Consider the following 25,043-nt stretch of genomic DNA (forward strand, 5'->3'; position numbering starts at 1 on the left):
AATAATACGCTGTTGGGTTTGACCTTGCCGCTTCCTCTTTGCACAAAGTCGGTTTGGTGTTCATGTTAGCGTCGATGGAATGTGTGTATTAATTAGCCTTTTTCGCCCTCGAGCCGCCCAACGACCAGATCCGAGACAGCGGCTCAAAAGACACACGGACATCTCCGCGACCTTGCCAACCTTGACTCCCAGAATGAATCACAACCAAGCCTCGTCTGAGACACCGTCGCGCACTCTACCACTCTCACTTAAACCAACTAGCTCACGCACACAGTTGCCCACCCAGACACGTCACCGACGACGACTTCGCCCGCCTCCTCCTTTCCAAGGACATCCGTCATGAGCAGTCTCATTCTGTACTCACAGTGGACGGTAAACGATGAGCGTGTCTGTTTCTTTGCAGCTTCCATATCTAGAAGACCGGCGACGCAATGCGCCGTATTACCCCCTCGCAAGGTCTCTGGAAGCAAAACCATGTCGCACGTGTAGCTTGAGGGTCCAGACAGCGGGCCGACCATGAGATAGTCGCGGCCCGACTTGCGGTCTTTCAGCGTCCAAGCCTGGCGCCGCTCAAACGTCTTCATGCGGAACAAGAGAACATAGCACCTGGCTTCGAGCCCCGAGCTCGTCACTTGCGCATCGAGTGTCTGCGTGCTGAGCTGTGGACCGCTGCTTCGGCCGCCGTGAGCAGTCATAAATGACCGCGGCGCCCAGCGAAACCCCGGACACTCCAGCTTGCCACCGTCTAGAAGCAGAATATTTCTCGGAAACCTCCCAATATTTTGCAGCAGCCGCATCATCCGATCTTGCTGAGCTAAGCCTGTCAGGGCGGACACGTCGGCTCCCAGGAGACTCGCAATGGCCAGCGTCTCGTCTGAGGATCGGTTCGTGGTCCTCCACTGCAGCGAGCGCGCGACGTCACCAATCGAGTATTCCTGAAACGCAGAGAGCTTTGTGAGCCGAAACAGCTCCTTGGCCAGGTCGGCGTGGTGCGAGCGCGTCAAGATGATCGAGCCGGGCGGGATCAGTTCCGCGAGCGGCACCAGCGTCGCGTCAGCAAAGGCTAGGTAGAGCGCCCTGCTCAGCGTCGCTTCCTGGAGCGTCCAGAGACGGCGCATCCAGCCCGACGTCAGGACGCGCAGGACCTTGACGCCGGGCGGCGCCGCGGCGGGGCACCGCTGCAGGCCGTCGTCGAGTACCAAGACGGCCGCTGCTTGGCTGTAGGTGCGGGCCATGAGCTCAATGGCCGTTTTTCGCTCGCGGTCCGTCTTGGGAACGCACAAGCTGTCGATCCAGATTGCGGCGCCGGGCTGTACGGTAGACACGAGAGAGGCGAGTCGGCGCAGCTGGCACGTCGGAAGACCAGTCTCTGTTGTGCTGCCTAGTCCGTCGGCCCAAACGTGTGAAATGGCAACGTAGGGGACATCGGATGCCTTGTGGACCTGTATGCAGGAGGGATCTGCGTCGAGTCCATCCGCAAAAGTCACAACAGGGACTTCTCTCTCAATCAGTAGCTGCAGTACATCTCCGAGCGGCGGTGTCGTGTATACGCAGGGCGGATCCCCCGACGAATTGCACGATGAGGCATGCTTTTGGCTGTATGTGTTTTCATCGACGATGTCCGTCGCACATACTAGCGACGAGCAGGTGTCGTGACACTTGCCATCCTTGACTGGACCGCATTTGCGGACATATTCCAGCGAGGAAACGGTGGCACTGCTGATGAGATACTCGACGACAGAGGGGCACCACCCTTCGGTAATCATCTGCTCTTCTAGACTACTTCTCCACGGCGGTATCCATACTGTCCACGAGAAGCCGGACCAGCCCTGTGACGGCTCCCGAAAGCACATTCTTGCCGTGGCAAGCGCCTCGCCGACCGAGGCAATGAAGCACGCCATGGCTGGTGCATCGTCTCCCAATGGACTGAATATCTGAAAGGTCGATCTCATGTAAATGACCATCGATGAATGGGCATGGGACAGATTGGCGATGACCCGATCGAACCAAGGGGTGAGATCCTCTTCTCGACTCATCCGGACACGCCAAACCCAGTCTAGGAGAACGTCCAACAGACCATCCCTGCTCATGACCAGCCTGCCCGACTCCTCTGCGAGAATGAGCTTGCTCTCAGGGACATGCTGCTCTGTGACCGCCTCCAGCAGACCGAATGTGAGCAGGCTCTGTATGCTCGCCGCCAGCTTCCTCGGCGCCATCTCTTCTTCTTCTTCCCAGTTTGGGAAGGTGTCTTGTGGGCGAATATCAATATACTGAGCCAATGGCACGACATCGTAGCCGTCGTGTGGGAACCCTAGCCACGGCGGATTTGCAAAGAATTGAAACCGCGCCGATGGGCTCGCCTCGCGACTGGACATGGCCGGTTCTTGGGCCAAGAAGCATATGTCGAAATTTTTTTTTCTCTGCGCAGAATATTTAGTGTTGGGTGGCTATCGCTCAGATCCGATTTGTTATGCGTCCGCTGGTGAAGCTTACGGCCGGCCGAGAGGGGCATTGGCGATCGTGTGGGAATAATCGATGATCGTCGTGCAGCCTGCAGCGAGTCCCACGTGACCGATCCTTCAGAGATTGAATGATTCATATGTATGAAAAGACGGAAAATCGGGACGGATATTACAAGTCACATACTATTTGCGGCTGTGGGTGAGGATTAGTTATAGTGTAGGCCTGCGAGAAAAAAGTGAGGCGTAAGTGAAGCCGTCATGCTTTCTGAATAATGGGCGATTTACCCTCTAAAAGAGATAGCCTGGCTTTAATGTCTAGAGTCTAAGAAAATAGAATTTTGGTCTTGGGGTCTATACAAGAAGTGTATTTTATTGTTTTTGTTTTTGATATCCTCTTACCGCGTCTCTTGTTTCAAGCCTCGATCTGCCCCGCGGTCCCTCACCGACTGGGCTCCATGCTCATGTATCACGATGCTAGCACGGTAATCTTGAATTCACATCATGTGTTCATGTATTCTTCCGAAAAAGAAAAAAAAAGCTCCGCGCAAGCAAGGTAGCACGACACACTGGTTCATTTCTTCTTTTCCTTTGTCTGGACCATTTATAGCGCCCATTTAGCGGACGTGGGCCAGCCACGACGAACCAATACTCACTCATACACCATCCAACGCCAACTCCTCACAACTCTCACATCCCTCTCAAGCGTCCAACGGAAATAAAATAGAAATGGGCAAGTGGAATTTCAGTGTCCCCGAGGGCTACTTTGATGACTGCGTCGCGCTCGCGGCCCAGCTTCCCGGCGGCAAGCTCACCACCCGGCCGCTCTTTGCCCTCACGCCGCGCGATTATCCGTCCGACGCCGGCACCACTACCGACACTCGACCCTGGGCGCGCTTCACCTCGCACGTCCACGCCCTCAACCGCGATTCCCCCGAGCATGTCTCGTACAAGATCATGCTCCTGACCCGGCACGGCCAGGGCTTCCACAACCTCAAGAACCAAGAGGTCGGTGACGAGGCCTGGGACGTAAGGAAAGCCGACGCTCACAACTAACACATCCCTCGCTCACATGGCCGCTGTTTTTCTAGAGTCACTTTTCGCTGCTCGACGGCGATGACAACACCACCTGGTTCGACGCCTCCCTCACCCCTCTCGGCATCGCCCAAGCCACCGCTCTCTCCGAGCAGTGGCTCGCGTCCATCACCGCCGACGGCCTGCCCGTCCCGCAGACGCTCTACACGAGCCCCCTCGCGCGCTGCCTGCAGACCTCGCAGCACTGCCTCAAACCCGTCATGGACGCCCACAATCAGCCGTATCGTCCCATGGTCAAGGAGAACCTCCGCGAGCGCTGGACGATACACACGTGCGACAAACGCCGTCCGCGGGCGTGGATCGCGGAGCACTGGCCCGCATACATAATCGAGGACGGCTTTGCGGAGGAAGACATCCTGGGGAGGCAGCCGCGCGAGGAGACAGAGGCGGAGAACCAGACGAGAATCCTCGAGGCGCTGGGGGATGTGTTTGAGCAGGATGGCAGCGAGGTGGTGGCGTGGACGTTTCACTCGCTCGCGATGCAGGCGCTGCTGGGGGCGCTGGGGATGGTGCCGTTCAAGGTGCAGCCCGCGACGACGGTTGCGCTGCTTGTCCGTGGCGAAAAGGAGGCGTAAAGTGGCCAGTGGCCTTTATAGACATATAGACTATGTAGCACGCAAAAGGTATATGACGGCGTGAGGATTCCGCCCATGGTGAAGGAGCTGCAAAGCAGCATGATGATGATATATTCTCACTTCTCAATCTGGGGTATAATACCGTCCCAAAATTACCGGCCATGTACAAAAGAGATCCCCGGCCTATGAAACCCATGTGTCCCTCATATGCTCCTCGGCACCAACGTCATCATCTTGACCACCACCCCTTCCGCCGTCGCCCTGAGCTCCCCCATTCTCAAAAATGCCGCCTCCTCCACCTCGTCGCTCATGTCCCTCAGCCAGTGGTACTCCTCCACGGGCCGCCCATCCCACGCCAGCACCCGCCCTGCCTCGCCGTCCTCCACCGCCGCGCCCGCGCGGACGTCGCGGCCCTCGCCGCCGTGCACCAGCGGCATCGGCAGCCGCCACTCCTTGACCTCGGCCAGCGCGGCGTCCAGCTGCAGGCTCTTGGGCCCAAACGTCTCGAGCATGAGCGTGACGCGCAGGTGCGGGGACAGCACGCCGTAGGCGCCGCCGCGGTCCCAAGAGTCGGTCTTGAAGGGCACGAGGCAGAGGGACTGCGGCAGCGTGGCGGCGTCAAAGATGTAGACGGGCGAAGAGGCGTCGCTGGCGGTGTGGTCGGAAAAGTAGCCGCCTTGCTCGTCGCCACCGTCGACGTCGTCTTCGTCGGAGAAGGTGTCTAGTGATGCGTCGTGATTCGCGTCAGGGACTTGGCCGTGACTCGTCTCGTCCAAGACCGTTGCATCCTCCATCATCCCCTCATCAGGGCTTTCCGCATCGTTGTCTTCTTCCTCCGTAGCCTCTTCGTCCGTCTTCAGCCCCGAGGAAGCATACCCTCCATCCTCAACATCATCTTTCCTCATCCGCCTTTCCCTCTGCGCCTCCGCCTCCCTCTCCTCCTCCTCCAGCCTCCTCCTCTTCCTCCTTCTCCGTCGGCCTGCATCCCTCACGTCCGCCACACACGGTCCCGGCAGGCTCTCCGGCCACGGCGCCGGCGGCACGCTCGTCCACGTCCACCAGTCCATCCGGTTCATCCGGACCACAATCTCCTCCAGCGGCTGCCGCTCCCTCAGCACCCGCACCACATCCGCATTCACCGTCCTCGTCTCCTTGCTGAGAAGATCCGCAACGCACGCCGCGGCGGCGGCCTTGAGCTTGCCCAGCGCCGCCACCCACATGTCCAGAAACCCCGCCTCGAGGCGAAAGTGCTGCATCGTGACCTCGGCGCGCCGCAGCAGCAGCACCTGCCACGCGTGCGGCACCAGCACCCCCGCGGTGAGCACCACGGGCGCCCACTCGCCAGGCTTGTCCTGCGGCGTGCCGTCGGCCAGCACCGCCTGCGTCAGCCGCATCGGCAGGTCCCAAGTCTCGGCGTGCACAGCGCGGCACGTCTGCAGCAGCGCCGCGTCTATGAACGGCGCGCCCGTGCGGTCCGGCCGCCACGCGGGTGACCGGCGGCTGTACGCCCACCGCGCGCTGCACTGCGTCCGCAGCACCAGCGTCCAGATCTTGCGGCGCAGCTCCGCCGGTAGCCGCGTCAGCAGCAGGGAGCCCGACTGCTTCGAGATGGACGACGGGGTGAGGAGCGCGGCGACGGGGAGGCGCTGCTTGCCGGCGGGCATCGTGTCAAAGGTCGAGCTGCGGCGCACGCCCCACGGCCAGAACCAGCGAAAGTGGCCGACGTCCATGTAGGCCGGGGCGGAATCCGAGTCGTAGCCATTGCCGTCGTCGCCGTCGCCGTCGTCGCTGTCGTAGCGCCACGCCAGCGATCCGTTTTGGAAGAATTGCTCCGTCTGCAGGAGCTGCGAGTGCTGGTGGGATCGCACCGGTGGCGGCCGTGTCATGTACATGGCCGCATTTGTGTTTGCATGTAAGATGCGGGTTCAGAGTCGTCGTTCCCGCACGCGCTCCGGATTTCTTCTTCTCTCTCTTTTTTTTTGCCACGGACACTATCGAACCCCGCTTCCGGATCTTTTGATTTCGGCCTCGGTTTTAGCGACGATCCTGTCCTGGCTAAATCGACGAGGTGGCGCAATCGACGACAGCCGAGTTTTTGACGGAACTTGTTTGGCTTGGTAGGTCGGGGCGAGCCTGAACTGTGCTCCACATTGCCCGCTTCGCTGTGCTTACGGTCACGGACCAAAACACCGATTTATCGTCGCATTCAGTGAGGGGGTGTTCTAAAACGGTCTGGTGCGTGCCTCGGGGAGATAGCTTGTTGACTATTCTCGGGGAAATAAGCGGCTTCCGGCGGAGTTGGGAAGGAAATGGTCTTGTATCCCGCAAGGACCAACTCATAAAAAGCAATAATAGACAGACCGCGAGGAAGAATGCAATGCAACGAAGAACACAAAGGAGCATGGGGAGAATAATAGAAGAAAGAATACAAGAAGAACTGCGCTCTAGCCTTGGAGATATTCTTATCCTTTATCGTTAGATTGTGCGTGCCCAGATGTCTTCACTTGTAGCACCCGACATCACCATATTCCGCTCAGCACAAGCACTAGGACGTCATATGGCATGAAATAGTTTGCACTGGCCTTTCTATGTATATACAGGGTATCAAATCACTCCATCGCTCATAGACTCTCTTGCATCCACCATTCGCAATGCCGTGCCATCCATGCCTGCCGCCATGCTTGCCATCCGATGTTCAGTGCTTCGGTCGCGGCTTCAATACCGTCACGCCATTCACACTTCCCCATATGCTGTCCGACACCCTGGGCGGCAACTTCCGTCCTCGTAGCCGCTGGTCTATCAGAAACATGCCCACCACAAACTCCTGTCGTGTGAGATAGCCTTTGTGCTCGCGGTCCACCAGCTCCCACACCTCTGCTAGTTCCTCGCTCGGTAGGCGGGAGCGCTTCCAGATGTCGCGCACGACAACATTGGCGACGCACTCTGACAGCTCCGTTCCGAGACCACTACCGACACTGGCCGAAGGGCTCGCATGAGTTAGCAGCAAACCGCGGTTCGAAGCCCACAGCGCCTCGTATCTCTTGCGCTCCCTCTCGGTTACTTGGTCCCTCCAACGTCTACGAGAACCCTCGTGGTGCGTGTGCTTGGCCCCGCGCAGTCTGTGGCGACGGTTCTTCCGTTGTCGGTCGTGGTCATCCTCAGGCTCACTCTGGGGTTGACGTAGCGTTTGAAGCAAATGTGGTGATCGCTGACGCTTTGGTAAGGGTGGGGGCAGGGAAGAGCCAGTGTTGTGAGGAGTCAACCGCGACGATGCCAATGAGCTCGCCATGATGGCATTGGTCATGGAATTGAGCTGCATTGGGTTGGAAGACGATTGCTTAAGACGTCTTCTCGGAGGCTCATGCGTAGGGGATGGCGGTGCGCTGACAATCGATTCGCGTCGGTTTGGCGGCGGCGGTTGCGGCTTACTGGGTTTCGGGGCACTTGAAGTAGTGCTTGATACAATGGGCAAACCCCACATGCTGTTGGGTGTGACTCTCTCGAGAGGCGTATCCGAATTACCGCGTGGCCTACCACTACCAGACCTTGCAGGTGCCAGTCTCTGACTATTTCGCGGCTTCGGTGGTGTCGGCGGCCGTTTCTCGCCCGATGCACGTTTCTTGGGATCTGCTGAAGGTGGTGACTGAATAGGGCGGAGCACGATGGCCGGTGGTGGCGTCCTGGATCGTAGGGAACCGGCCCTGGTGACCCGCGTGGGTTTTGGTGACAGTACTTCTGTCGTTGATCTGCTGATAACATGTGGCGTAGGAGACTTGTGTCTTGATGTTGCGGGCACTGCATTATTGGGCGGTGATAAATTAGGAGCATGACCATCTTTCGATTCCTTTCGCAGCCCTGACGAGGAAGCTTGTCCAGCACGATTTCGAGGAGCTAATTCACCACTGACATCCAACCTCTGCGAGGAAGCTGTTGATTTAGATTGAGGAATGATTTTGGGTTGTGTGGCTGTATACGACGGGCCGTCGGCCTTGGCAGTCTCTCTCATTCTCGGCGGTGTCACGCGAGGTTTGCTTGCGGCTGCGTGAACAATTGCTTTCGACGCAGCAGTTGGCGTCGTAGGAGCTGAAGCCAGTGTGGCATCCACGGCAGCTGGCGGGGTTGGCGGCCGTCGAGTTGCAGCTGCTGTGGGTTTGTTGTCGACGGTTTGTGGAGGTGTCGGGGGCCGATCGTGTTGTTGACTTTTGGTAGCTCGTTGCTTAGACCCTGATTTCGAAACGGGGGGTGTAGAAGCCACGGTAGTTTGCTTGATGGCAATCGGTGTTGCGCGCTTGCTCTTTCGTACAACAGACTGCTCTGGTGAAGATCTTGGTATTTGCCGTGGAGACGGAGCCTCGTTACCACCAGCATTGTCCGCTTCGAACATGAAAATCAGCGAGTTTGTCGGAGGTATGGGTTGCGAATCAACAGCGTCAAGCTCTTGCAGCGCATTTACACTTTGCATCCGCCGCGGTTTGCGAGAAGTCGACGGCGTTGGACTGCCGTTACGACTGGCCGCCAGCGTTGCCGCAATGAGGCTGGGGCTCTTGGCATCCAGTTTGGCCAGGGTGGCGGCTACGCTAGCAGGAGTCTGTGGCGAGAGCCCAAGAGCCAGATGTGACGATGGCGACGTAGACGAAGCTCGAGCGGCGGCCGTTTTCGGGGTCGTGGTCATGGTGCTTGCAGTCGTCGGTGCCACGCCAAGCTGTTGCAAGCGCGCTGCCACAAGACCCGCGGGGAGCATCGCGTTCGATTCTATATCTGCCAAGGAGGCATGCGCCGCGACGGTGGTTTGGGCCGGACGTTGTTGAGGGTGTGAGGACCGCAAAGACGTGAGGCCCGCGGCAGCGCCGGGACTCTTTGCTCTCTCCACCGATGACGTCGCAGCAAGGAGGGCGCCATTCCCACGGTAGTGTTCGAGGCTGTACTGCTGGTTATGCAGCGGCGGACTGTGGCTGCGGCTACTTTTGTCTGATGCCGCTGTCGTGTTGTGCCGGCTGTTCGAGGACTGCGGCGTGGGCCGCTTCCGAAATGCCAGCGAGGCACCCTGCAAAGCGACAGTGGCGGCGTCGTCTGGCGACCCTGCGGCGTGGGAGCCGACCGCAGGATTCATCACCAGATACTGTCTCGTAGTGACATTAGAGCCTAGATATGAAAGAGAAACGAGGTCGTGGATTCGTGGTTCGGTCGGGGGCGGGTGTGCGTTTCGTTGTTACTAGCGTTGTTTGTTTGATGACGAGAGACGACGAGAAGAATGGGAGTGAACGATGTGGGCTGAAGAGCAATGGCTGATGCAAAAAATGACGAGTGCCGGACGGAAAGATAACGAACGAATAAGGATGTTTCAAATAGAGAAGAAAGAAAAAGGGGAACAGGGCGAGGCGGACGGAGAGATGAGGCTTGGCGAGTGTTGGGTGAAGGAGTACGGAGACTGGGGACTGAAGTACGCCTCACCTCGTGTAACTGGAGATGAAGACAGGCCCCAACCCGACAGGTCCGACGCGCCACAGACGGGCGGGCGCTAGCTGAAACGGCTTTACCAAGTGGGCGACAAAGAAGTGCTCCGCTCTCATCAAGGGGATATTTTAATCTGTACTTTGTTTTGATTGCTTTTAATTACTTGTTTGGTTTCGTTTGTCTTTTCACTTTCTTCCAGCTCTTGTTATGCTTCATTGCCGGCGGGGAGGGCGCAAGAGGTACAACAGATATAGACAAATCTCATGATTGTGCTCTTCGTATTCGTTTGTGGAGGCCCAAGCCTAATTTGTTTGCCTTTTTCGACCTGGCTCCGTTCCCACTTTGCGCGGCTCGTGTCAGGAGCCTAGATCGTGTTAGCCAAATAGCTTCAAGGTGGTTTGTGCCTCGATTTTGATGACAGAGACGGCTCAGAGCTATTGCCTCGTCTGCTCTCTATCTACTTTATAAGCTTCTGCCACCTTGTCGTCGGTCGGTCGGAGAATCTCCTCGCTGTACACCTCGCGCTCCTCGAGGAACTTTTCCAGGTTGAATCCGTGCTGATCCATGGAGTTGACGCTCCAGCCATTGTCTAAATACAAGTCCTGGATTTTGATATTTTAAAGTCGCAGCTCTCGCTGTCCAAATATGGCATATAGGCCATGACGTGGACAGCCTCGTGTGTGTACCCGGCCTCTAGCGCGGCATCTCTGTTGAAAATGGCATTGTCGGGAATCTTCTGCGAGCTCGCTGGAATGTTCCCTAGCTGTATCTGAAGAGTGTAAAGCTCTGTGAGTGCTACAAACAACCCCTGGCGTATAGAATTCATCATCGACCGTCAAAAAGCAACACTTCGTCTGGCTTGAAAATACTGTTAGGCCCACCAGCTAGTGACATGGGCGGCGCCACAAGGATCAGAAGGAGGCCCTTACAAGGACTGTTCTTACTGTAGTTAACACTACTTTACACCCAATGGTGTATAATGTAATTGTTTGGCCAAAAGATGCATGTATTGGCACCAATAGAACGGCTTAACCCAGCTGTTCGCCTCGCCCCGCAGCTGACGTTCTCATGCACTGGGTGCATGATAAGCTGCGCAGGCCAACAAGAAGCCAAAGTCTCCTGTCCCTGCTGCTCAAGCGTCACAGTCTTCGATCCGCAGTATTTCCCGACACTCGTATACAACCATGCCGGCTTTTAAGTACAAAACACGATGGAAATTGCATAAATTCTCCTTCTACCTCCAGAAATTTGACAACTCATTTGGCATTTCTGTCTGCCACGCCGCGTCGTCGAGTTTGACTGGCTCTATGAAGGGATCCAATTAGAACACAGCGACCGCCCTTGGTACTGGGTAGCTTTTGAGTGCAAGTGCAAAGTAACCTTCGACGGGAAACCCAACAGGCAAGCACCCACCATCATGTACGTATCCAGAGAGGCATACAAGGTTGCGCTTCCCCATGGCTCTGTCGGCACGACGGGCAAGTTGCCAACGTGACTTCAGCCGCGTCTCGACCGGACGCTCTTCTACCACGGCAAAGTTAAGAGTCAACATTGGGATTCCACGAGCGAGAGGGGCTTTGCGCACTACAGGGCCAAGGCGCGTCGGCTCACGGCGGCCTTTGACTAGGCGCGTCGCGTAGACCTGCTGCTCGCCTTTTACCATCTTGATCTGCATCCATTCACCTTTGAAATGACGCTGGGGCTCGAGGACCGGCAGGCAAACTGGATCGCCTCGCATATTGCATTTCTAGACAAGTGTGCGACTCAGGGCCGTCATGCCGCCTTCCTCTGTGCCATCGAGACGATTGTCCTTCATGTCACGCGGGAGCAGGCCGCGAACTTTGGTCTCTTTGGCCGGCTTGGCGAGGATGTTTGCCAGCTGGTTGATATTGACACCAGCGAGCGGATACGGCAGTACTACGAGTTTTAGAAGACGACTTGCTCGAACCAGCTCAATATAAAGGCCATCATGTCTCTAGAATGGGGCTCTCTTCTTGCCAAAGGCAAGCTGCGAAGTTCCGTCGACGACTGGCTGGCCAAACTCTACTTTGTTCTGCTGGCTGCGGTCTGGACAACTTCTATTGCTGCCGCGCACGAACATGATACCAGCTTGCAGGGGGTCTGTGTAATATGGGGTCCCCGCGGTGGCAGCATTAACCGTCTCGAACCGAACCGCCACCGGATTGTAGAGGCGCATCCCTGGATTATTGCGACGAGGCAATGGCTGCCGGCTGTGCTGCCTCGGACCAGTTTCCGAGTCTGCTCGAAGCCAAGGTGCCTTTCTTTCGCGAATTAGAAATTCACTGACAAGCAATTCGACAAATCATGGCATCGTCCGCCTAGGTCGCAGATTTTTGTGCCCTCAACATGGGTGGCGCGTAGGTGCAAGCGATGCAAGCGATGGACTGCCCGAGCACGTCCCCATGCACCGTGCCAGCAAGATCGTTCCACAGTTGCCCGACCCCACACGTATGCGCTGGCGAGCTACTTTCTCGCCGGGGAAGAGGCCTCCGAACATTGCCTTCTAAGCAGAATTAGGACTTCTGCCTCACTGTGGACGTTATATGCTCGTGTGCTTCCAACCAGTCTTTTGTGTGTACTAAAGCCGTTTCAACAGTGTCTCTATTAGCAGCATGTACAACACAAACAGCGTTGCTGCAAATCACACAGCGCCAATCGGGTGGCAAGATGGGCCTGACGGCCGTGGAACGTATAACATACTCCAAAGCTGCCTCGGCACCGTCGCTCTACTATGCTGGTCTAGCGTGTGCCCAAACGTGCCAGGACTAGGCAGCGGCCGCTTCGCCAGAGTAAAAGATAAACTTGGCCTTTTTCTCCTGGCACTTCTCCTCCCAGAGGCTGTCCTCTGGGTGGCCGTGGGACAGCTGAACAACGCTTGGAACGATGAGAAAGCCTTCAAGTTACATGATTGCAACGGCTGGGGTCTGCGCGAATGCTTTTTTGTCAATATGGGCGGCCTGTTTATCCGATTTACTTCGTCTGAGCAACCAGGAGGAGCAATGCCGCCGCAGCATCCATTTCCTGTCAACTGCAAGCAATTGCTCTACTTAGCTGACATGGGCTACATTCATCTTCCAACGATTAAGCCGGAAGACATCGAAATGCGAAACAAGTCTGACAGCCTTGCCAGGACTATAACCATCACTCAGGTGTTGTGGTTTACAGTCAGTACTTTGGCCCGGGTCGTCCAGGGACTACACATCACGTCACTAGAACTGACGACGTTGAGCTTGGTTCTTATCATGATTTTTACCGCGGCCGTCTGGTGGCGCAAACCAATGGATATCTCGCATCCAATCATACTGGAATGCGATGTTCCATTATCGACTATTCTAGCGGCTATTGACGATCCCCCGAACATCATGAGTCGAAATAGTGGCTCAACACCGCTCAGCTTCTTCGATCGGCGAGAGTGGTTTGCGAACCGTGCTTGGGCATCTTACTTGAACATCCTGCGCTCCTTATCTCGTAGGTGGCTGCAGTCATCGCCAAAAACAGAAAGCGCTAGCCTAGGACCGTTTCGAAACAGCTTTCCCTCAGTAGAGTTACCCGAAGTGACAATGGGCGCAGAGTTGTTTCTAGGCGTCCTAACCTTGGCCTATAGTTCCGTGTTTTCAGTTGCATGGTGCTCATACTTCCCGACAGAGACGGAAAGAATCATGTGGCGCGTATCAAGTGTCATCTGCGTGGTTTACGGCGTAATGGGCTCCGGGATCGCCCTTTCCGATCGCTACGGAGAGATGGTGCATGAATGGTTCCAAAAATTATGGAGACGAGTGCGAAAGAAAGCTCGAAGCAAACAAAGCGAGCCCAACGCCATCGTTTCTTCTGCAAGTCCTGTATCTAAGAACGGTTGGATCGAAGGTTGGTGGCACCATATCAGTAGCACACCAGGCTGGCTGCGACGAGTGTCCAATATGTCTCAACATAAGGATCTGGACTTGGACATGAAACTGCGTGTCTGGATCCCCACTACAGTACTATGCATGACATATTGCTTCGCACGAGCTTTTATCATTATAGAAGATTTTATAGGCCTCAGGCGCCAGCCATCCAGCACTTATGAAACGGCGAACTGGAGCTCATACTCTGTCCTATTTTAGCTATCAGTTGTAAAATCTTATCAGAACTGATTTGATGTAGAATGGAAGCATAAAACAAGTAATTTTGCTCCCAGCAGTTTTTAAACGCCTTTGTTGCTGAAATGAAGACGGAGTATGTAGATGTGACGGCGGACGGGTACGATGCCAGTTACTAAGCTGTGATTATCAAAATATTTTTAAACTACTACCTTTTCAGTGCAAATCGCTGTAGTTTGGTGAAAGGACGGACGGGGAAGGGGAGCCATCGCGCTGCTTGAACTCATTGTGGCAGTCTAGAAGACAATGGTGGCCGAGGTGCGTCCCCGAAAGCTGAAATATCAGCATGTATTCGCAAGGGTATATCAAGCCGACAGACGAGGAAAGGAAGCCGCCGCTCTGCTCGAACACCTTCTAGCAATCGAGTCGAAAACACCGGCCGTCTCGTACCCTTATCAGGCTCGTCTTCGTCAGATGTAAGGCTAACGAGGTCGACTATACCAGCAAAAAAACAAGAAAACACCACAAAGAATTCGTCAGCGAGCCAAAGCCATGAGAGACGCAGTCTTACCCGATGAACGTGTACCGTCTCCGCATCCTCTATTTTATTGAAAGCTTGAGACTACGTATGAACATAATTGTCTGTCTGGGCCAGCACCAAAGTGTAAATTGAACGATATAGCTTCAGGCAACGCATCAACAAGTGAATACAATTCCAAGATCAGTCCCTTGTCTACCTGCATTTCTTGGTTGTCTTCTGAATCAAATAATCCCTGGCCTTGAAGGACTAGGGAAATTTTGCAATATCAGAGTCCTTTATTAAGCCACGGGCGCTTGATGCCGCCTCAATTCTTCCACCTTGGATATTGTGGCCTCGCCTCGGCCCAGACTGGCAAGGCCGACCAACAAGCCCAAGATGACAAACGGAGCCGACTTGGAGTCTGCCACGATTTCTCCCACAATCAGTGCAAGATTGTCACCATCAGAAACAAGGGTGAAGATGCGACCGATGGCGGCTGCACCGCCGGCAATGGCGCCAAAATCCTTGCCGACAAAAGGAACAACCATGAAAATTATGGGCAGGATTCCAGGCGACGAAAGCACAGGATGCCAGTTTTGACGAGCTCATCGGCAGACAAGCTCGAAAATCAAATCGAATGCATCAGAATTAATAAAACGATTTCTTAAGGGCAAAGTTGGCAATAATAGGGCAAATTTTCATTAGAGGCTCGTTTACATGTTGAACGGGGAGGCATGCAAGCACTCAATAGGCCAGCACCAGCGGCGGGGATCCCTCCAGTGGCAGGGAGCTGTAGGGAATGAACGGGGTTTTTTTTTAGAAAGGAGGCAATACTCCGCGCGAAAAGAAGCAAATAGGACGTCGGTGTTTACCTCTCAGATGGAACGACATATATCGTGAGAGGATTGTCGCAACTGTCGCCCGTGTCTCTTGGTGTTTCGCCATATCCAGCATTTCCCATTCTTAACATTTTCCACTATTGAAAAAATGATTCTCTAGTAAGTTAATAAGAACACAACGTTCTATTGTGACCAATCACCTTTTCAACATTATGGCGTGCTCGCGAGACTTTGCCGTCAAATTATAAAGAATAATGTAGCGCCGAAAGCGCTCCCGGGCGGCACAGGCTAGGTGAGTTACAGGCTCTGTGCCTGGGCCGCTGCGTCCAGCCGCATGCACAGCAATAAACTGCCCATCAGCGCAGGCAAAGTCGCCCACCGCCTCGCCCAATCCGACGCTCGCGATTTCCAAAATTCAGCCCCAGACCCTCTGTAATAAAGTGCGTCACAGGCCTAATAAAAGAGCTCTGCTCCCGTTGGTGCTTGTCTTGTGGCCCCCACACCCACCGCCCGCCGACCGCGCAGCCGAGCAACCGGGGCAAAGAAAAATCCCCAGAGTCTTTTCGTCCGTCTGAATCACTCACCTTTTTTGTCACAACCAACCCGTTTTCTTGCTGATAATGGCTCCAATGGCCATGGCCGGACGCCGCGGAGGTGCCATGACGGTATGGTCCTTTGCTGCATTTAATTCTTGAGTGTTTTGCTCTGTACTAACGCCTCAGACCCTTGTACGCTCTGCTGCCCTACGCTCCGGCTCCGGAGCCGGTGCTTCACTCAGCCTCAGGAGCAGCCGCAACACCACCGTCCGCGCCCTCTCGACCGCGACATCGCTGCCACCCACCTACGAGCGCCTCTTCAACAAGTACACAGAAGTCCGCCGCGTCCTCGACGGCCGGCGCCTCACCCTCGCCGAGAAGATCCTCTACAGCCATCTCCACAATGTCGAGGAGTCGCTCCTCACAAACACCAGCAACGGCCGCAACATCCGCGGCGCGGCCAACCTGCGCCTCAACCCGGACCGCGTCAACATGCAGGACGCCTCGGCCCAGATGGCGCTGCTGCAGTTCATGTCGTGCAACCTCGAGCGGCCCGCCATCCCGGCCAGCATCCACTGCGACCACCTGATTGTCGGCTCCAAGGGCGCCCAGGACGACCTGTCGTCCGGCATCGAGACCAACAAGGAGGTCTTTGACTTTCTCGAGTCGGCCGCGCGCAAGTACGGTATGGACTTTTGGCCCCCCGGCGCAGGCATCATCCACCAGACCGTGCTGGAGAACTATGCCCTGCCCGGTCTCATGATGCTCGGCACCGACAGCCACAGCCCCAACGCCGGCGGTCTGACGACGATTACGATTGGTGTCGGCGGCGCCGATGCCGTGGAAGCGCTTGTCGGTGCGCCCTGGGAGCTCAAGGCGCCCAAGATTCTCGGCGTCGAGCTGATTGGTGAGCTCAGCAACTGGGCCTCGCCCAAGGACATCATCCTGCGTCTCGCCGGCGAGCTCACCGTCCGCGGCGGCACCGGCTACATTGTCGAGTACTTTGGACCCGGCGTCGAGACGCTCAGCTGCACGGGCATGGCAACTTGTTCAAACATGGGAGCCGAGGTTGGCGCGACTACATCCATCTTCCCGTATACCCAGGCCTCTGCACGCTACCTCGCGTCCACCCGCCGCGCCCAGGCCATCGCCAACATCGACGCTCTGCAGGCTTTCCCCGGCGCGGGCACAAGCGCCGACGCGCGGTTCCAGTTCCGCGCCGACGAAGGTGCCGAGTACGACGAGCGCATCACGATTAACCTCTCCGAGCTGGAGCCTCACATCAACGGCCCCTTTACGCCGGACCTGTCCACGCCGCTCTCCAAGTTCAAGGACGTTGTCCGCGAGGAGAACTGGCCGGAATCCCTCTCCGCCGGCCTCATCGGCAGCTGCACCAACTCTTCCTACGAGGACATGACGCGCGTCGAGTCGCTGCTCAAGGAAGCGGCCGCCGCTGGTCTCTCGCCCGCCGCCGACTTCTACATCACCCCCGGCAGCGAGCAGATCCGCGCGACGCTCGAGCGCGACGGCACGCTCGCGGCCTTTGAGGACGCCGGCGGCGTGCTGCTGTCGAACGCGTGCGGGCCGTGCATCGGGCAGTGGCAGCGCCAGGACGGCGTCCAGAAGGGCACGCCCAACGCCATCCTCACCTCGTACAACCGCAACTTCCGCGGCCGCAACGACGGCAACCCCGAGACGATGAACTTTCTCGCCTCGCCGGAAATCGTCACCGCCATGGCCTTTGCCGGCACCACCACCTTCAACCCCGTCACCGACACCCTCAAGACGCCCGACGGCAAGGACTTCAAGTTCTCCCCGCCGCACGGCAAGGAGGGCCCCGAGACGCCCTTCGAGTCGGGCGTCGCCTCCCTCGGCGTGCTCTCCCAGGCCGCCGACCCCAGCGTCGAGGTCGCCATCGCGCCCACCTCGGAGCGCCTCGCCCTTCTCGAGCCCTTTCCCGCCTTTCCCGCCTCCGACCTCTCCGGGCTGCGCGTCCTCGTCAAGGTCACCGGCAAGTGCACGACCGACACCATCTCGGCCGCGGGGCCCTGGCTCAAGTACAAGGGCCACCTGCCCAACATCTCCACCAACACGCTCAACACGGCCATCAACGCGGAGACCGGCGAGGTCAACGCCGCCTACGACTTCCTCGACGGCTCGCGCGACACCATCCCCGCGCTCGCCGCGCGCTGGAAGGACCGCGGCCAGGACTGGCTCGTCGTCGCCGAGCACAACTACGGCGAGGGCTCCGCGCGCGAGCACGCCGCCCTGCAGCCGCGCTACCTCGGCGCCCGCGTTGTCCTCACAAAGTCGTTTGCGCGCATCCACGAGACCAACCTCAAGAAGCAGGGCGTCGTGCCCCTGACGTTTGCCGACGAGGCCGACTACGACAAGATTGCGGCCGGTGACGAGGTCGCCACCGTCGGGCTCTACGAGATGCTGCAGAATGGCGGCCAGGGCGAGGTCAAGCTCAGGGTCACCAAGAAGGACGGCGGCGAGGACGTGCTGATCCCGACGAGGCATGCCGTCAGCAAGGACCAGGCTGGGTTCATCCTCGCGGGCAGTGCGCTGAATCTGCTGTCCAAGGGTGTTTGAAGGGGCGCTCTCTGGCCGGGCTGGTGAGGCGAGGAGAAGCCAAAAAGAAAATGGTTGATTTTGGATCATTTGATTGGAGTCGGCGAGATTTTTCGTTGTTTTTGCTCTTGGAGTTATATTTCCTTAGTTTTTCTTCTTTTATCTTGTCATCCTTGTTGCGATTGTCTGCCAGTGTTGGCGGATGGGCGACGTGGATGAACACAACGAACGTGGTGTAGCTGTAGATTGCGCCAGAGGCATCAAAAGCACAAGAAGGCAGTTAAACTAGTTCCATGTACCATTTTTACATGTCAGATATATACCAAACTTCCTACAATCACTACAACAGCAGCTACGTGACCGTGGTACATCATACTTGTTATTGCGTATACTTTTAGCAGAAAGACATGATAAACTAAGCAACTGTAGTCTGGCTGTGCCGATTTTCATTTCGCCCAGCATAGTGTTGTATATATGCTTTCATCCTAGCGATGCATCGGTTCGTGTATCATATTCACATTTCCAGGTATTGTAAAACGGAAATGGCCCCAACGAACATCGTCAAGGGCAAGACAAGCAAAACAAACAAGAAACATGCCTACAAGACTAGTCGTCCTCCTGCAATACGTCCTGGTAATGCTGCCACGTAATATGTGTTCTGTGTTCCACTTCGCGCGACAGGGCTACGTCCTCGTCTCTCATCTGGCGCGTCCACTTGCAGGCCTTGACCCACGCTGGGTTGTTCAACACTACTGGCGGGAGTCGGTCCTGGGGAACGTCGCCAAAGTCCATGACTCTCTTATATCCAGCCGGCTGCGGATCTTGTCGCATCTTGCGCCCTGCAGAGCCATTATTTTGCGTCTGGCGCTTCATCTTGTCCTCCATCTGCTTGTTATAGAGCCAGCGCAATCGTTTTGCCGGTCTGCCAAACCATTTCTTGCGGTTCGGCCGGCTGCGGATTTCCCGTGCCTTGTCTTTCAGCCATTTTTCTGTTCGCACCACAGGTGCATGTATCGCTGGATTAGCGTGAACAAAGACCCTACTATCGCGAGGGCCCGCGCTCGACGCCGCTGTTGGGCGAGGAACCGAAACACCAAAGGGGGGTTGCCTTTCGCTCTGACGATAGATCATGGCATCGAAAGCATCAGAGTCGAAAGCTTTGGTTTGGCTTCTGGTCGTAGTGCTTCGCCTCACCGCCGGTGTTGGCCGATTCACAATAGCAAACTCGGTTTCTTCGTCGTCGCTCAGCCGGCGTTTATTCCCGAGACGGTTCTTGCGCAGAACAGAAAGCGGGACGTTATCCTCGGACGATTCATTGTCGGCGCTCACTTTATGATTGTTGAGAAAAGTAGTAGTCTGCGTCCTAGTCGAGGAGCAAATATCTTCCGAAATTACCTGAGGCACTAAAGTCGGCACCCGAGAAGACGCTTCTTTGCGTAGAGTAGCTAGCGGGATATTGTCCTCGGACGATTCGTTAGGCACGACAGTTGGCACCCTGAAAGACGCCTCCTTGCGTAGAACAGCTAGCGGAATGTTATCCCCGGACGATTCGCTCTCAGCGCTCGGATGAATACTGCTGACAAGAGGAGTAGCTTGGCGGCTTTTCGGGGAGCGAATGTGTCCCACGGATGTTGCAAGAGGCTTCGAAGGCGGCATATCGAAAGACGCATTTTCCAAAGTTGAGCGTGTTGCGTGAGACTCCGAGGCCGATGTATCAAAAGAGGACCCATTCTCTGCACTTTCATTATCAGTGCCGTCAAAAGGAGCAACCTGTGCCGGGGAGTAGATGTCTTCGGCCGACGTTCCGTGACGCTCCGAGCTTGGCACATCGAACGACGCCTCTGCCAAGGTTAATCGCGATATGGGAGAGTAGGCATCCTCATCACCACTCTCGCCTTCATCGCTGCTCTCGATGAATATGATTTCTCGCCTCACGCCGGTATTTGTCACATGAATACCCGTCCGTGGTCGTTTCGGCGTTGAAAAGCGCTCTGCTTTTGTTTCTAGAGGCGCAATGGCATCCAAATATCCGTCCATGGAACTCTCTGCTTCTGGAGAAACGAGTGGCTCATCATGCGCGGCCGCCCTGACGACGGGCAAGTCAACAGCCGCGTCTTGGTCACTGTCGTCGGAGAGTATAGTCAAGTCCGTATAATCAAAGAGACGGGGTACACTAGCAGCACCAGCATCGCGAGTGTCACCATCATACATCTCATTTGGGTCTTGTGCTGTGTCATCAGCTATGGTAGCATTTGTCACAGTGGAAGAGGGAGCAGGGTCTGATGGAGGCGGGTTGGCTTCGTTTGTTTGCAAACGCAGAAGTGACTCGATCGGTTCATTCTCTGCAGCCGTTTGCATGCCAGCTGCCAGTTCCTGGCCTTTGTCACTTGGGCTCACCGCCGGGGACGCAGTGATTGCATACTCCAGCAGCCTGGTCGCCGACTCGATATTATGCTCAGACACACGTGGCAGGCGGCGCCGAGGGCTTACGTACACGGAAAACTGGTTTCGGGTGCGTTTGGATGTCCACCTCTGCTTCGTAACCTTGTTCACGGCATTTGTGCCAGACATACTGGGTGTGGGAGTCATTATCGGCCCTCTCACTGGTGCGGCTTGGTATGGGGTGTTTAGCCCAGTCGATGGCTGGGCGGCATGTAACCTCAGAGGTAAGATAGTGGCTCTTCAGGAAGATGCCTCGAGGTCGATACGCAGTTTCTTAGGGTCAAACTCCGCCTATCCTCTTGAGCCCCTGTTACGCATGACTGTCAACGCGATGACCTTGAGTCACCCTTTGCGGGGAGTCGCTTCCGCTATTCCGCAGACTGCACATGAGGGTTGTCTAGTAGCAATATAGTCAGCGCGTGTCAAGTCTTGCGTATCGAAAGGCAGTAAACACAGTGAGTAATTCCTCGTCAGATCTTTTCAGTTGTTTTTGCGACTTCAAGCTTGGAACGCAACGGTTCCTGTGTCCCCCGACCGCGACTTCGCAGTCACTTGTCTGCCACGGCCTTTGGCCTAAATCAGTTGAGCGGCAATAACCCAGGCTCCAAATTGTGGTAGTAGGCTTTGTATGTACACAACCCAGGAATAGCAAAAACCGTGGGGGTCCTCGCGGCTGCGTCTGACTGGGTAGGCGTGTGTCTAACTGCAGGTGAATGGCAGTGAGACAGAAACGGGTGACACAGGCCCCAGTTGGCTTCGTTCGGTCAGACCTTTTACCATTGGGCATCATTCGAGTGGTTGGGGGTGCGTGATGAAAGACGTCGTCGCGTGACTTACCGTCGCTTGAAATGGATAGCTTCTTGGGTGGTAGAAGCACCAGCTTCGCTTTACAGCTAGGCCGCGACCTGCTGGTTCAGACAAGACACCCGTCGCGCAAAAAGAAACCGCTTAGAAAGCGAGCTCCGAACACTGGTCTTCAGCGGCTCGTTCGCAAGTAACGTGGAACATATAAAGAGGCATCCGGAGCCTGCTCCAGCATGAGAAAGGTGAGATGGAGCCAACAAGCTGGGGCGCTCGATGGGAATCGTTTTAGACCAATCCATGACCGTGAGGCGGGCGGGACCAAGATGTCTCCAGCTGCCAGTGGAGACCGCCTTCCAGAGTTGGCCGAACCAAGTGCTGGGGTAGTGCATTGAGCAAACTTACAGGCGTGACAGCGGTCGAGAGGGGATTCTACAGTGGATGGAGGTGCTCTGATGAGCCACGGCGGCGCCGCCAGTTGCACTGAGGAGCACTGTAGCTCTGGTGGCTTACGGGACATGCTTTCACGAGGTAGTACAGCTTGCCAAGTACACCACATGAAAATATGCAAGAATAGCAAAGAATTCGCTCTCTATCTAATTTTAAGCAGTGAAAGCTTTCTTCATATTTCTGCAACGCCAGCTGTCTTCAGCACTGCCCTGCGGCTGCCTAGCAGTCTTGCTCTTGCGCCTGGAGAAACGCGAAGCGACCTACACCTCCACGTGCTAGCGCGGGGCATTTGACACCATGTCTTTCTACGACCTGGACCTGGATACATCAGCTTGCTAATGCGCCTCTCGACATAACGCCCTCTTGCCAAGACTCTGGTCCCTAGGTACCGACAGCGCGCAAGGTCTGCAGGCAATGGATTTTCTCAAGTCGGCTGTGGCCTCGGCCATGGCCAAAGGGCCGCCCTTCCCGTACAGCTTTGGTGACAGGGTCGACGTGGACGAGTCCATCTGGACACTGTACAACGGCACCAAGAGGGCAAGTTGCGCCGCGCGTCCGAACACTGCTGCTCAAGACAATTGCTAACTATACTCGCAGGAAGATGGTTCCAACTGCAGCATCTTCTCCTTCGACGTCACCGCTCACAGAGGTCTCCTTCCCCTGGCCAGAAACGCCCTTCGAAAGCTTCGCACCATCCGCCACCCTGGTGTAATCAAAGTTCTTGACACGGTCGAGGTGGGTGCATATGTCGCGAGTATCTCGATATCTTGGCTAATACTGGCATAGACGGAAACATACATTTATATTGCCACCGAGCGAGTCGTTCCGCTGCGATGGCACGTCCGACGCAAATCCCTAAGTCCTGAAACAATAAAATGGGGTCTACACGGCATTGCTGTACGAAACAATGATATCGATTGGCAAAATACAACGTCTAACAGCCCATAGCGCACTCTCAAGTTCATCAACACCGACGCCTCCTCGATCCACGGCAGTGTTAAGGTCGGGTCGATATATACTTCGGAAAGTGGCGAGTGGAAGCTCGGCGGCTTCGACGTCCTCAGCAGCGTCAAGGAGGACGAATCTACAATATATGTCAGTATTTACAGTGTGCTACGTGGTAAGTTATTAACATGAACAGACCTACGGAAGTCTAGTCCCCGACTCTGCTCGATACTCGCCTCCAGAAGTCGTACAAAGCGGATGGGATGTCATCAAGAAGAATCCTCAATCGGCCGTCGACGCATTCAACTTTGGTGTGCTGATATTCGAGGTGTTCAATGGCGATTATAACGGCCGTGACAATGCGGGACAGACTCGCGGCGTTCCTCCCACAATGCACTCTAGCTACAAGCGACTATGTAACGCGAACCCAAAGGCTCGCATATCCGTTGCCGCATTCCTCGACCAAGGAGGCCGTCGCGACGCCTTTTTTGATACGCCGCTCATCAAACTCACAGAGGGAATTGATAATCTAGGTATCAAGTCAGAAGAAGAACGCGAGCAGTTTTTAGAGTACGTACTCTTACCGTCACAGCTATACATGGCGCTGACAGCTGCAAAGCGACTTGGAGCAGGTATCCGACGACTTTCCTGAGGACTTCTTCGTCATGAAGGTCCTCCCGGAGCTCATGAAATCCGTCGAATTCGGTGGTGGTGGGCCTAAGGCCATAGGTGTTGTGCTAAAGATTGCCTCGAAACTGTCGCAGGATGATTTTGAGACAAAGTTGATTCCCTTTATTGTCAGAATGTTTGGCAATCCCGATCGCGCCATCCGAGTTTGTCTACTAGATAGCCTGCCTCTCATCATCGACCAACTGCCGCAAAAGGTTGTCAATGACAAGATCTTTCCCCAAATCGTGAGTTATTTCCAAGCCTCTGCCTTTGAAAATAAATCTGTGGAAATCCTAACAGTTCTTTAGGTCGCTGGCTTCACAGACGCGGCACCGATTGTGCGAGAGCAGACGCTCAAGTCAGTCTTAGTCTTGATCACCAAGCTCTCGGATCGCACAATTAATGGCGAGCTCCTGAAACACCTTGCCAAAACGGCTAATGACGAACAACCCGGTATTCGCACTAATACCACCATTTGCCTTGGTAAGATCGCAAAGTATCTCGGAACAGGGTCAAGGTCCAAAGTCCTTATAGCCGCTTTTACACGATCGATGCGAGACCCGTTTGTTCATGCTCGCAACGCTGCCCTGATGGCCTTGGCAGCCACATCCGAATATTTCACAGAGGAAGATTGCGCAAACCGTATCCTCCCTGCACTCTGCCCACTGCTCATTGACAAGGAAAAAATGGTCCGGGATCAGGCGACCCGCGCTATGGACTCGTACGTTGGCAAGATCAAAAAGGCAGCAGCAAATATGCCGGACACGGCGTTGCCACCGTCGCAGGCTGGTGATGGCCAGGCTGCTCGCATGGGCACGCCCCAACCGAGTGCTGGATCTCAGGGTTGGACTGGCTGGGCTATTTCGTCCTTTACCAACAAGATGTCGACCGCGGCGGGCGATATGCAAACTGCCAATGGCTCAACGCAGGCACCGAGAGCGTCGTCCTCTCCCGCACCGGACGCCCGCAAGCCGACATCGTCAGCATCTATGCTACACAGACAGGCTCTTGCTTCGCCGCCCGCTTCTACGGCAGCACCCTCTCCCACACCGAGCGCCGTAGCGGAAGAGTTTTATGCCGACGGGGCGGACGACGCTGGCGGCTGGGGGGACATGGGCGACATGGACGAGGACGGCGGATGGGGCGCGGCGACCGCCGCCAGCGAGCCATCAACAAGGTCGGCGCCCGCTACAGCGTCGGCGACGCCGTTTGACGAGGGAGAGCCCGACTTTGCAGGATGGCTTGCGGCCCAGTCGCAAAAGAAGTCTGGCTCGAAGCCGCTGCCCAAGGGCTTGGCAAAGGCTGGCCCTGCAAAGAAGGCGCCTGCGAAGAAGCCAGTGGCGGCAAAGAAGATTGACCTCGCGCCAAAAGCGGATGATGGCGATGATGAGGGCTGGGGAGATGGCTGGTAGATACATGCATATATCAGAGCGCAAAATCACAAAGAGAGACGTAGCGTTTCTTCACGGCACGGAGACTAGACCAAAGTATACTCGAATACGTACCCACGCATAGGTCCTGCACAGTCGTAAAAGGCATTAAGCGAGTGAGTCAGTCTCAGCAGCCATACCCAGAGTCTATGAG

The 25,043-nt window shown here is 55.9% G+C and overlaps 9 protein-coding genes across 11 annotated transcripts; 5 read left to right on the forward strand and 4 right to left on the reverse strand.

The window, feature by feature from the left end:
- Positions 1–257: 257 nt before the first annotated feature.
- Positions 258–2,375, reverse strand: LMH87_003315 (uncharacterized protein; the record flags this gene model as incomplete). Of its 3 annotated transcripts, none has more annotated exons than XM_056204583.1 (1): positions 258–2,375. In XM_056204583.1, one exon carries the CDS (start codon positions 2,373–2,375, stop codon positions 258–260), a length of 2,118 nt encoding a protein of 705 aa, XP_056048103.1. The 3 variants fall into 3 exon arrangements, with proteins under 3 accessions (XP_056048103.1, XP_056048102.1, XP_056048101.1); XM_056204585.1 differs by having other exon boundaries at positions 258–1,964; XM_056204584.1 differs by having other exon boundaries at positions 258–695.
- An 813-nt stretch (positions 2,376–3,188) lies between these two features.
- LMH87_003316 (uncharacterized protein) lies at positions 3,189–4,129 on the forward strand (the record flags this gene model as incomplete). The annotated part of the gene is made up of 2 exons (XM_056204596.1): positions 3,189–3,488; positions 3,551–4,129. 2 exons carry the CDS (start codon positions 3,189–3,191, stop codon positions 4,127–4,129), a joined length of 879 nt encoding a protein of 292 aa, XP_056048104.1.
- A 203-nt stretch (positions 4,130–4,332) lies between these two features.
- Positions 4,333–6,021, reverse strand: LMH87_003317 (uncharacterized protein; the record flags this gene model as incomplete). The annotated part of the gene is made up of 2 exons (XM_056204607.1): positions 4,333–4,983; positions 5,122–6,021. 2 exons carry the CDS (start codon positions 6,019–6,021, stop codon positions 4,333–4,335), a joined length of 1,551 nt encoding a protein of 516 aa, XP_056048105.1.
- Positions 6,022–6,824: 803 nt separating this feature from the next.
- Positions 6,825–7,448, reverse strand: LMH87_003318 (uncharacterized protein; the record flags this gene model as incomplete). Its single annotated transcript, XM_056204620.1, has 1 exon — positions 6,825–7,448. The coding sequence occupies one exon, from the start codon at positions 7,446–7,448 to the stop codon at positions 6,825–6,827; it is 624 nt and encodes a 207-aa protein (XP_056048106.1).
- A 3,825-nt stretch (positions 7,449–11,273) lies between these two features.
- LMH87_003319 (uncharacterized protein) lies at positions 11,274–11,513 on the forward strand (the record flags this gene model as incomplete). Its single annotated transcript, XM_056204632.1, has 1 exon — positions 11,274–11,513. The coding sequence occupies one exon, from the start codon at positions 11,274–11,276 to the stop codon at positions 11,511–11,513; it is 240 nt and encodes a 79-aa protein (XP_056048107.1).
- A 1,090-nt stretch (positions 11,514–12,603) lies between these two features.
- LMH87_003320 (uncharacterized protein) lies at positions 12,604–12,950 on the forward strand (the record flags this gene model as incomplete). The annotated part of the gene is made up of 2 exons (XM_056204643.1): positions 12,604–12,768; positions 12,834–12,950. 2 exons carry the CDS (start codon positions 12,604–12,606, stop codon positions 12,948–12,950), a joined length of 282 nt encoding a protein of 93 aa, XP_056048108.1.
- A 2,727-nt stretch (positions 12,951–15,677) lies between these two features.
- On the forward strand, positions 15,678–18,173 carry LMH87_003321 (uncharacterized protein; the record flags this gene model as incomplete). Its single annotated transcript, XM_056204654.1, has 2 exons — positions 15,678–15,707; positions 15,765–18,173. 2 exons carry the CDS (start codon positions 15,678–15,680, stop codon positions 18,171–18,173), a joined length of 2,439 nt encoding a protein of 812 aa, XP_056048109.1.
- A 585-nt stretch (positions 18,174–18,758) lies between these two features.
- LMH87_003322 (uncharacterized protein) lies at positions 18,759–20,723 on the reverse strand (the record flags this gene model as incomplete). The annotated part of the gene is made up of 2 exons (XM_056204665.1): positions 18,759–20,583; positions 20,647–20,723. The coding sequence occupies 2 exons, from the start codon at positions 20,721–20,723 to the stop codon at positions 18,759–18,761; spliced, it is 1,902 nt and encodes a 633-aa protein (XP_056048110.1).
- Positions 20,724–22,259: 1,536 nt separating this feature from the next.
- Positions 22,260–24,871, forward strand: LMH87_003323 (uncharacterized protein; the record flags this gene model as incomplete). The annotated part of the gene is made up of 7 exons (XM_056204676.1): positions 22,260–22,382; positions 22,443–22,580; positions 22,632–22,742; positions 22,794–22,940; positions 22,987–23,360; positions 23,410–23,704; positions 23,768–24,871. 7 exons carry the CDS (start codon positions 22,260–22,262, stop codon positions 24,869–24,871), a joined length of 2,292 nt encoding a protein of 763 aa, XP_056048111.1.
- Between the last annotated feature and the right edge of the window lie 172 nt (positions 24,872–25,043).

The sequence above is a fragment of the Akanthomyces muscarius genome, chromosome 2 (genome assembly GCF_028009165.1).
Source record: "Akanthomyces muscarius strain Ve6 chromosome 2, whole genome shotgun sequence".
Lineage (NCBI taxonomy): Eukaryota > Fungi > Ascomycota > Sordariomycetes > Hypocreales > Cordycipitaceae > Akanthomyces > Akanthomyces muscarius.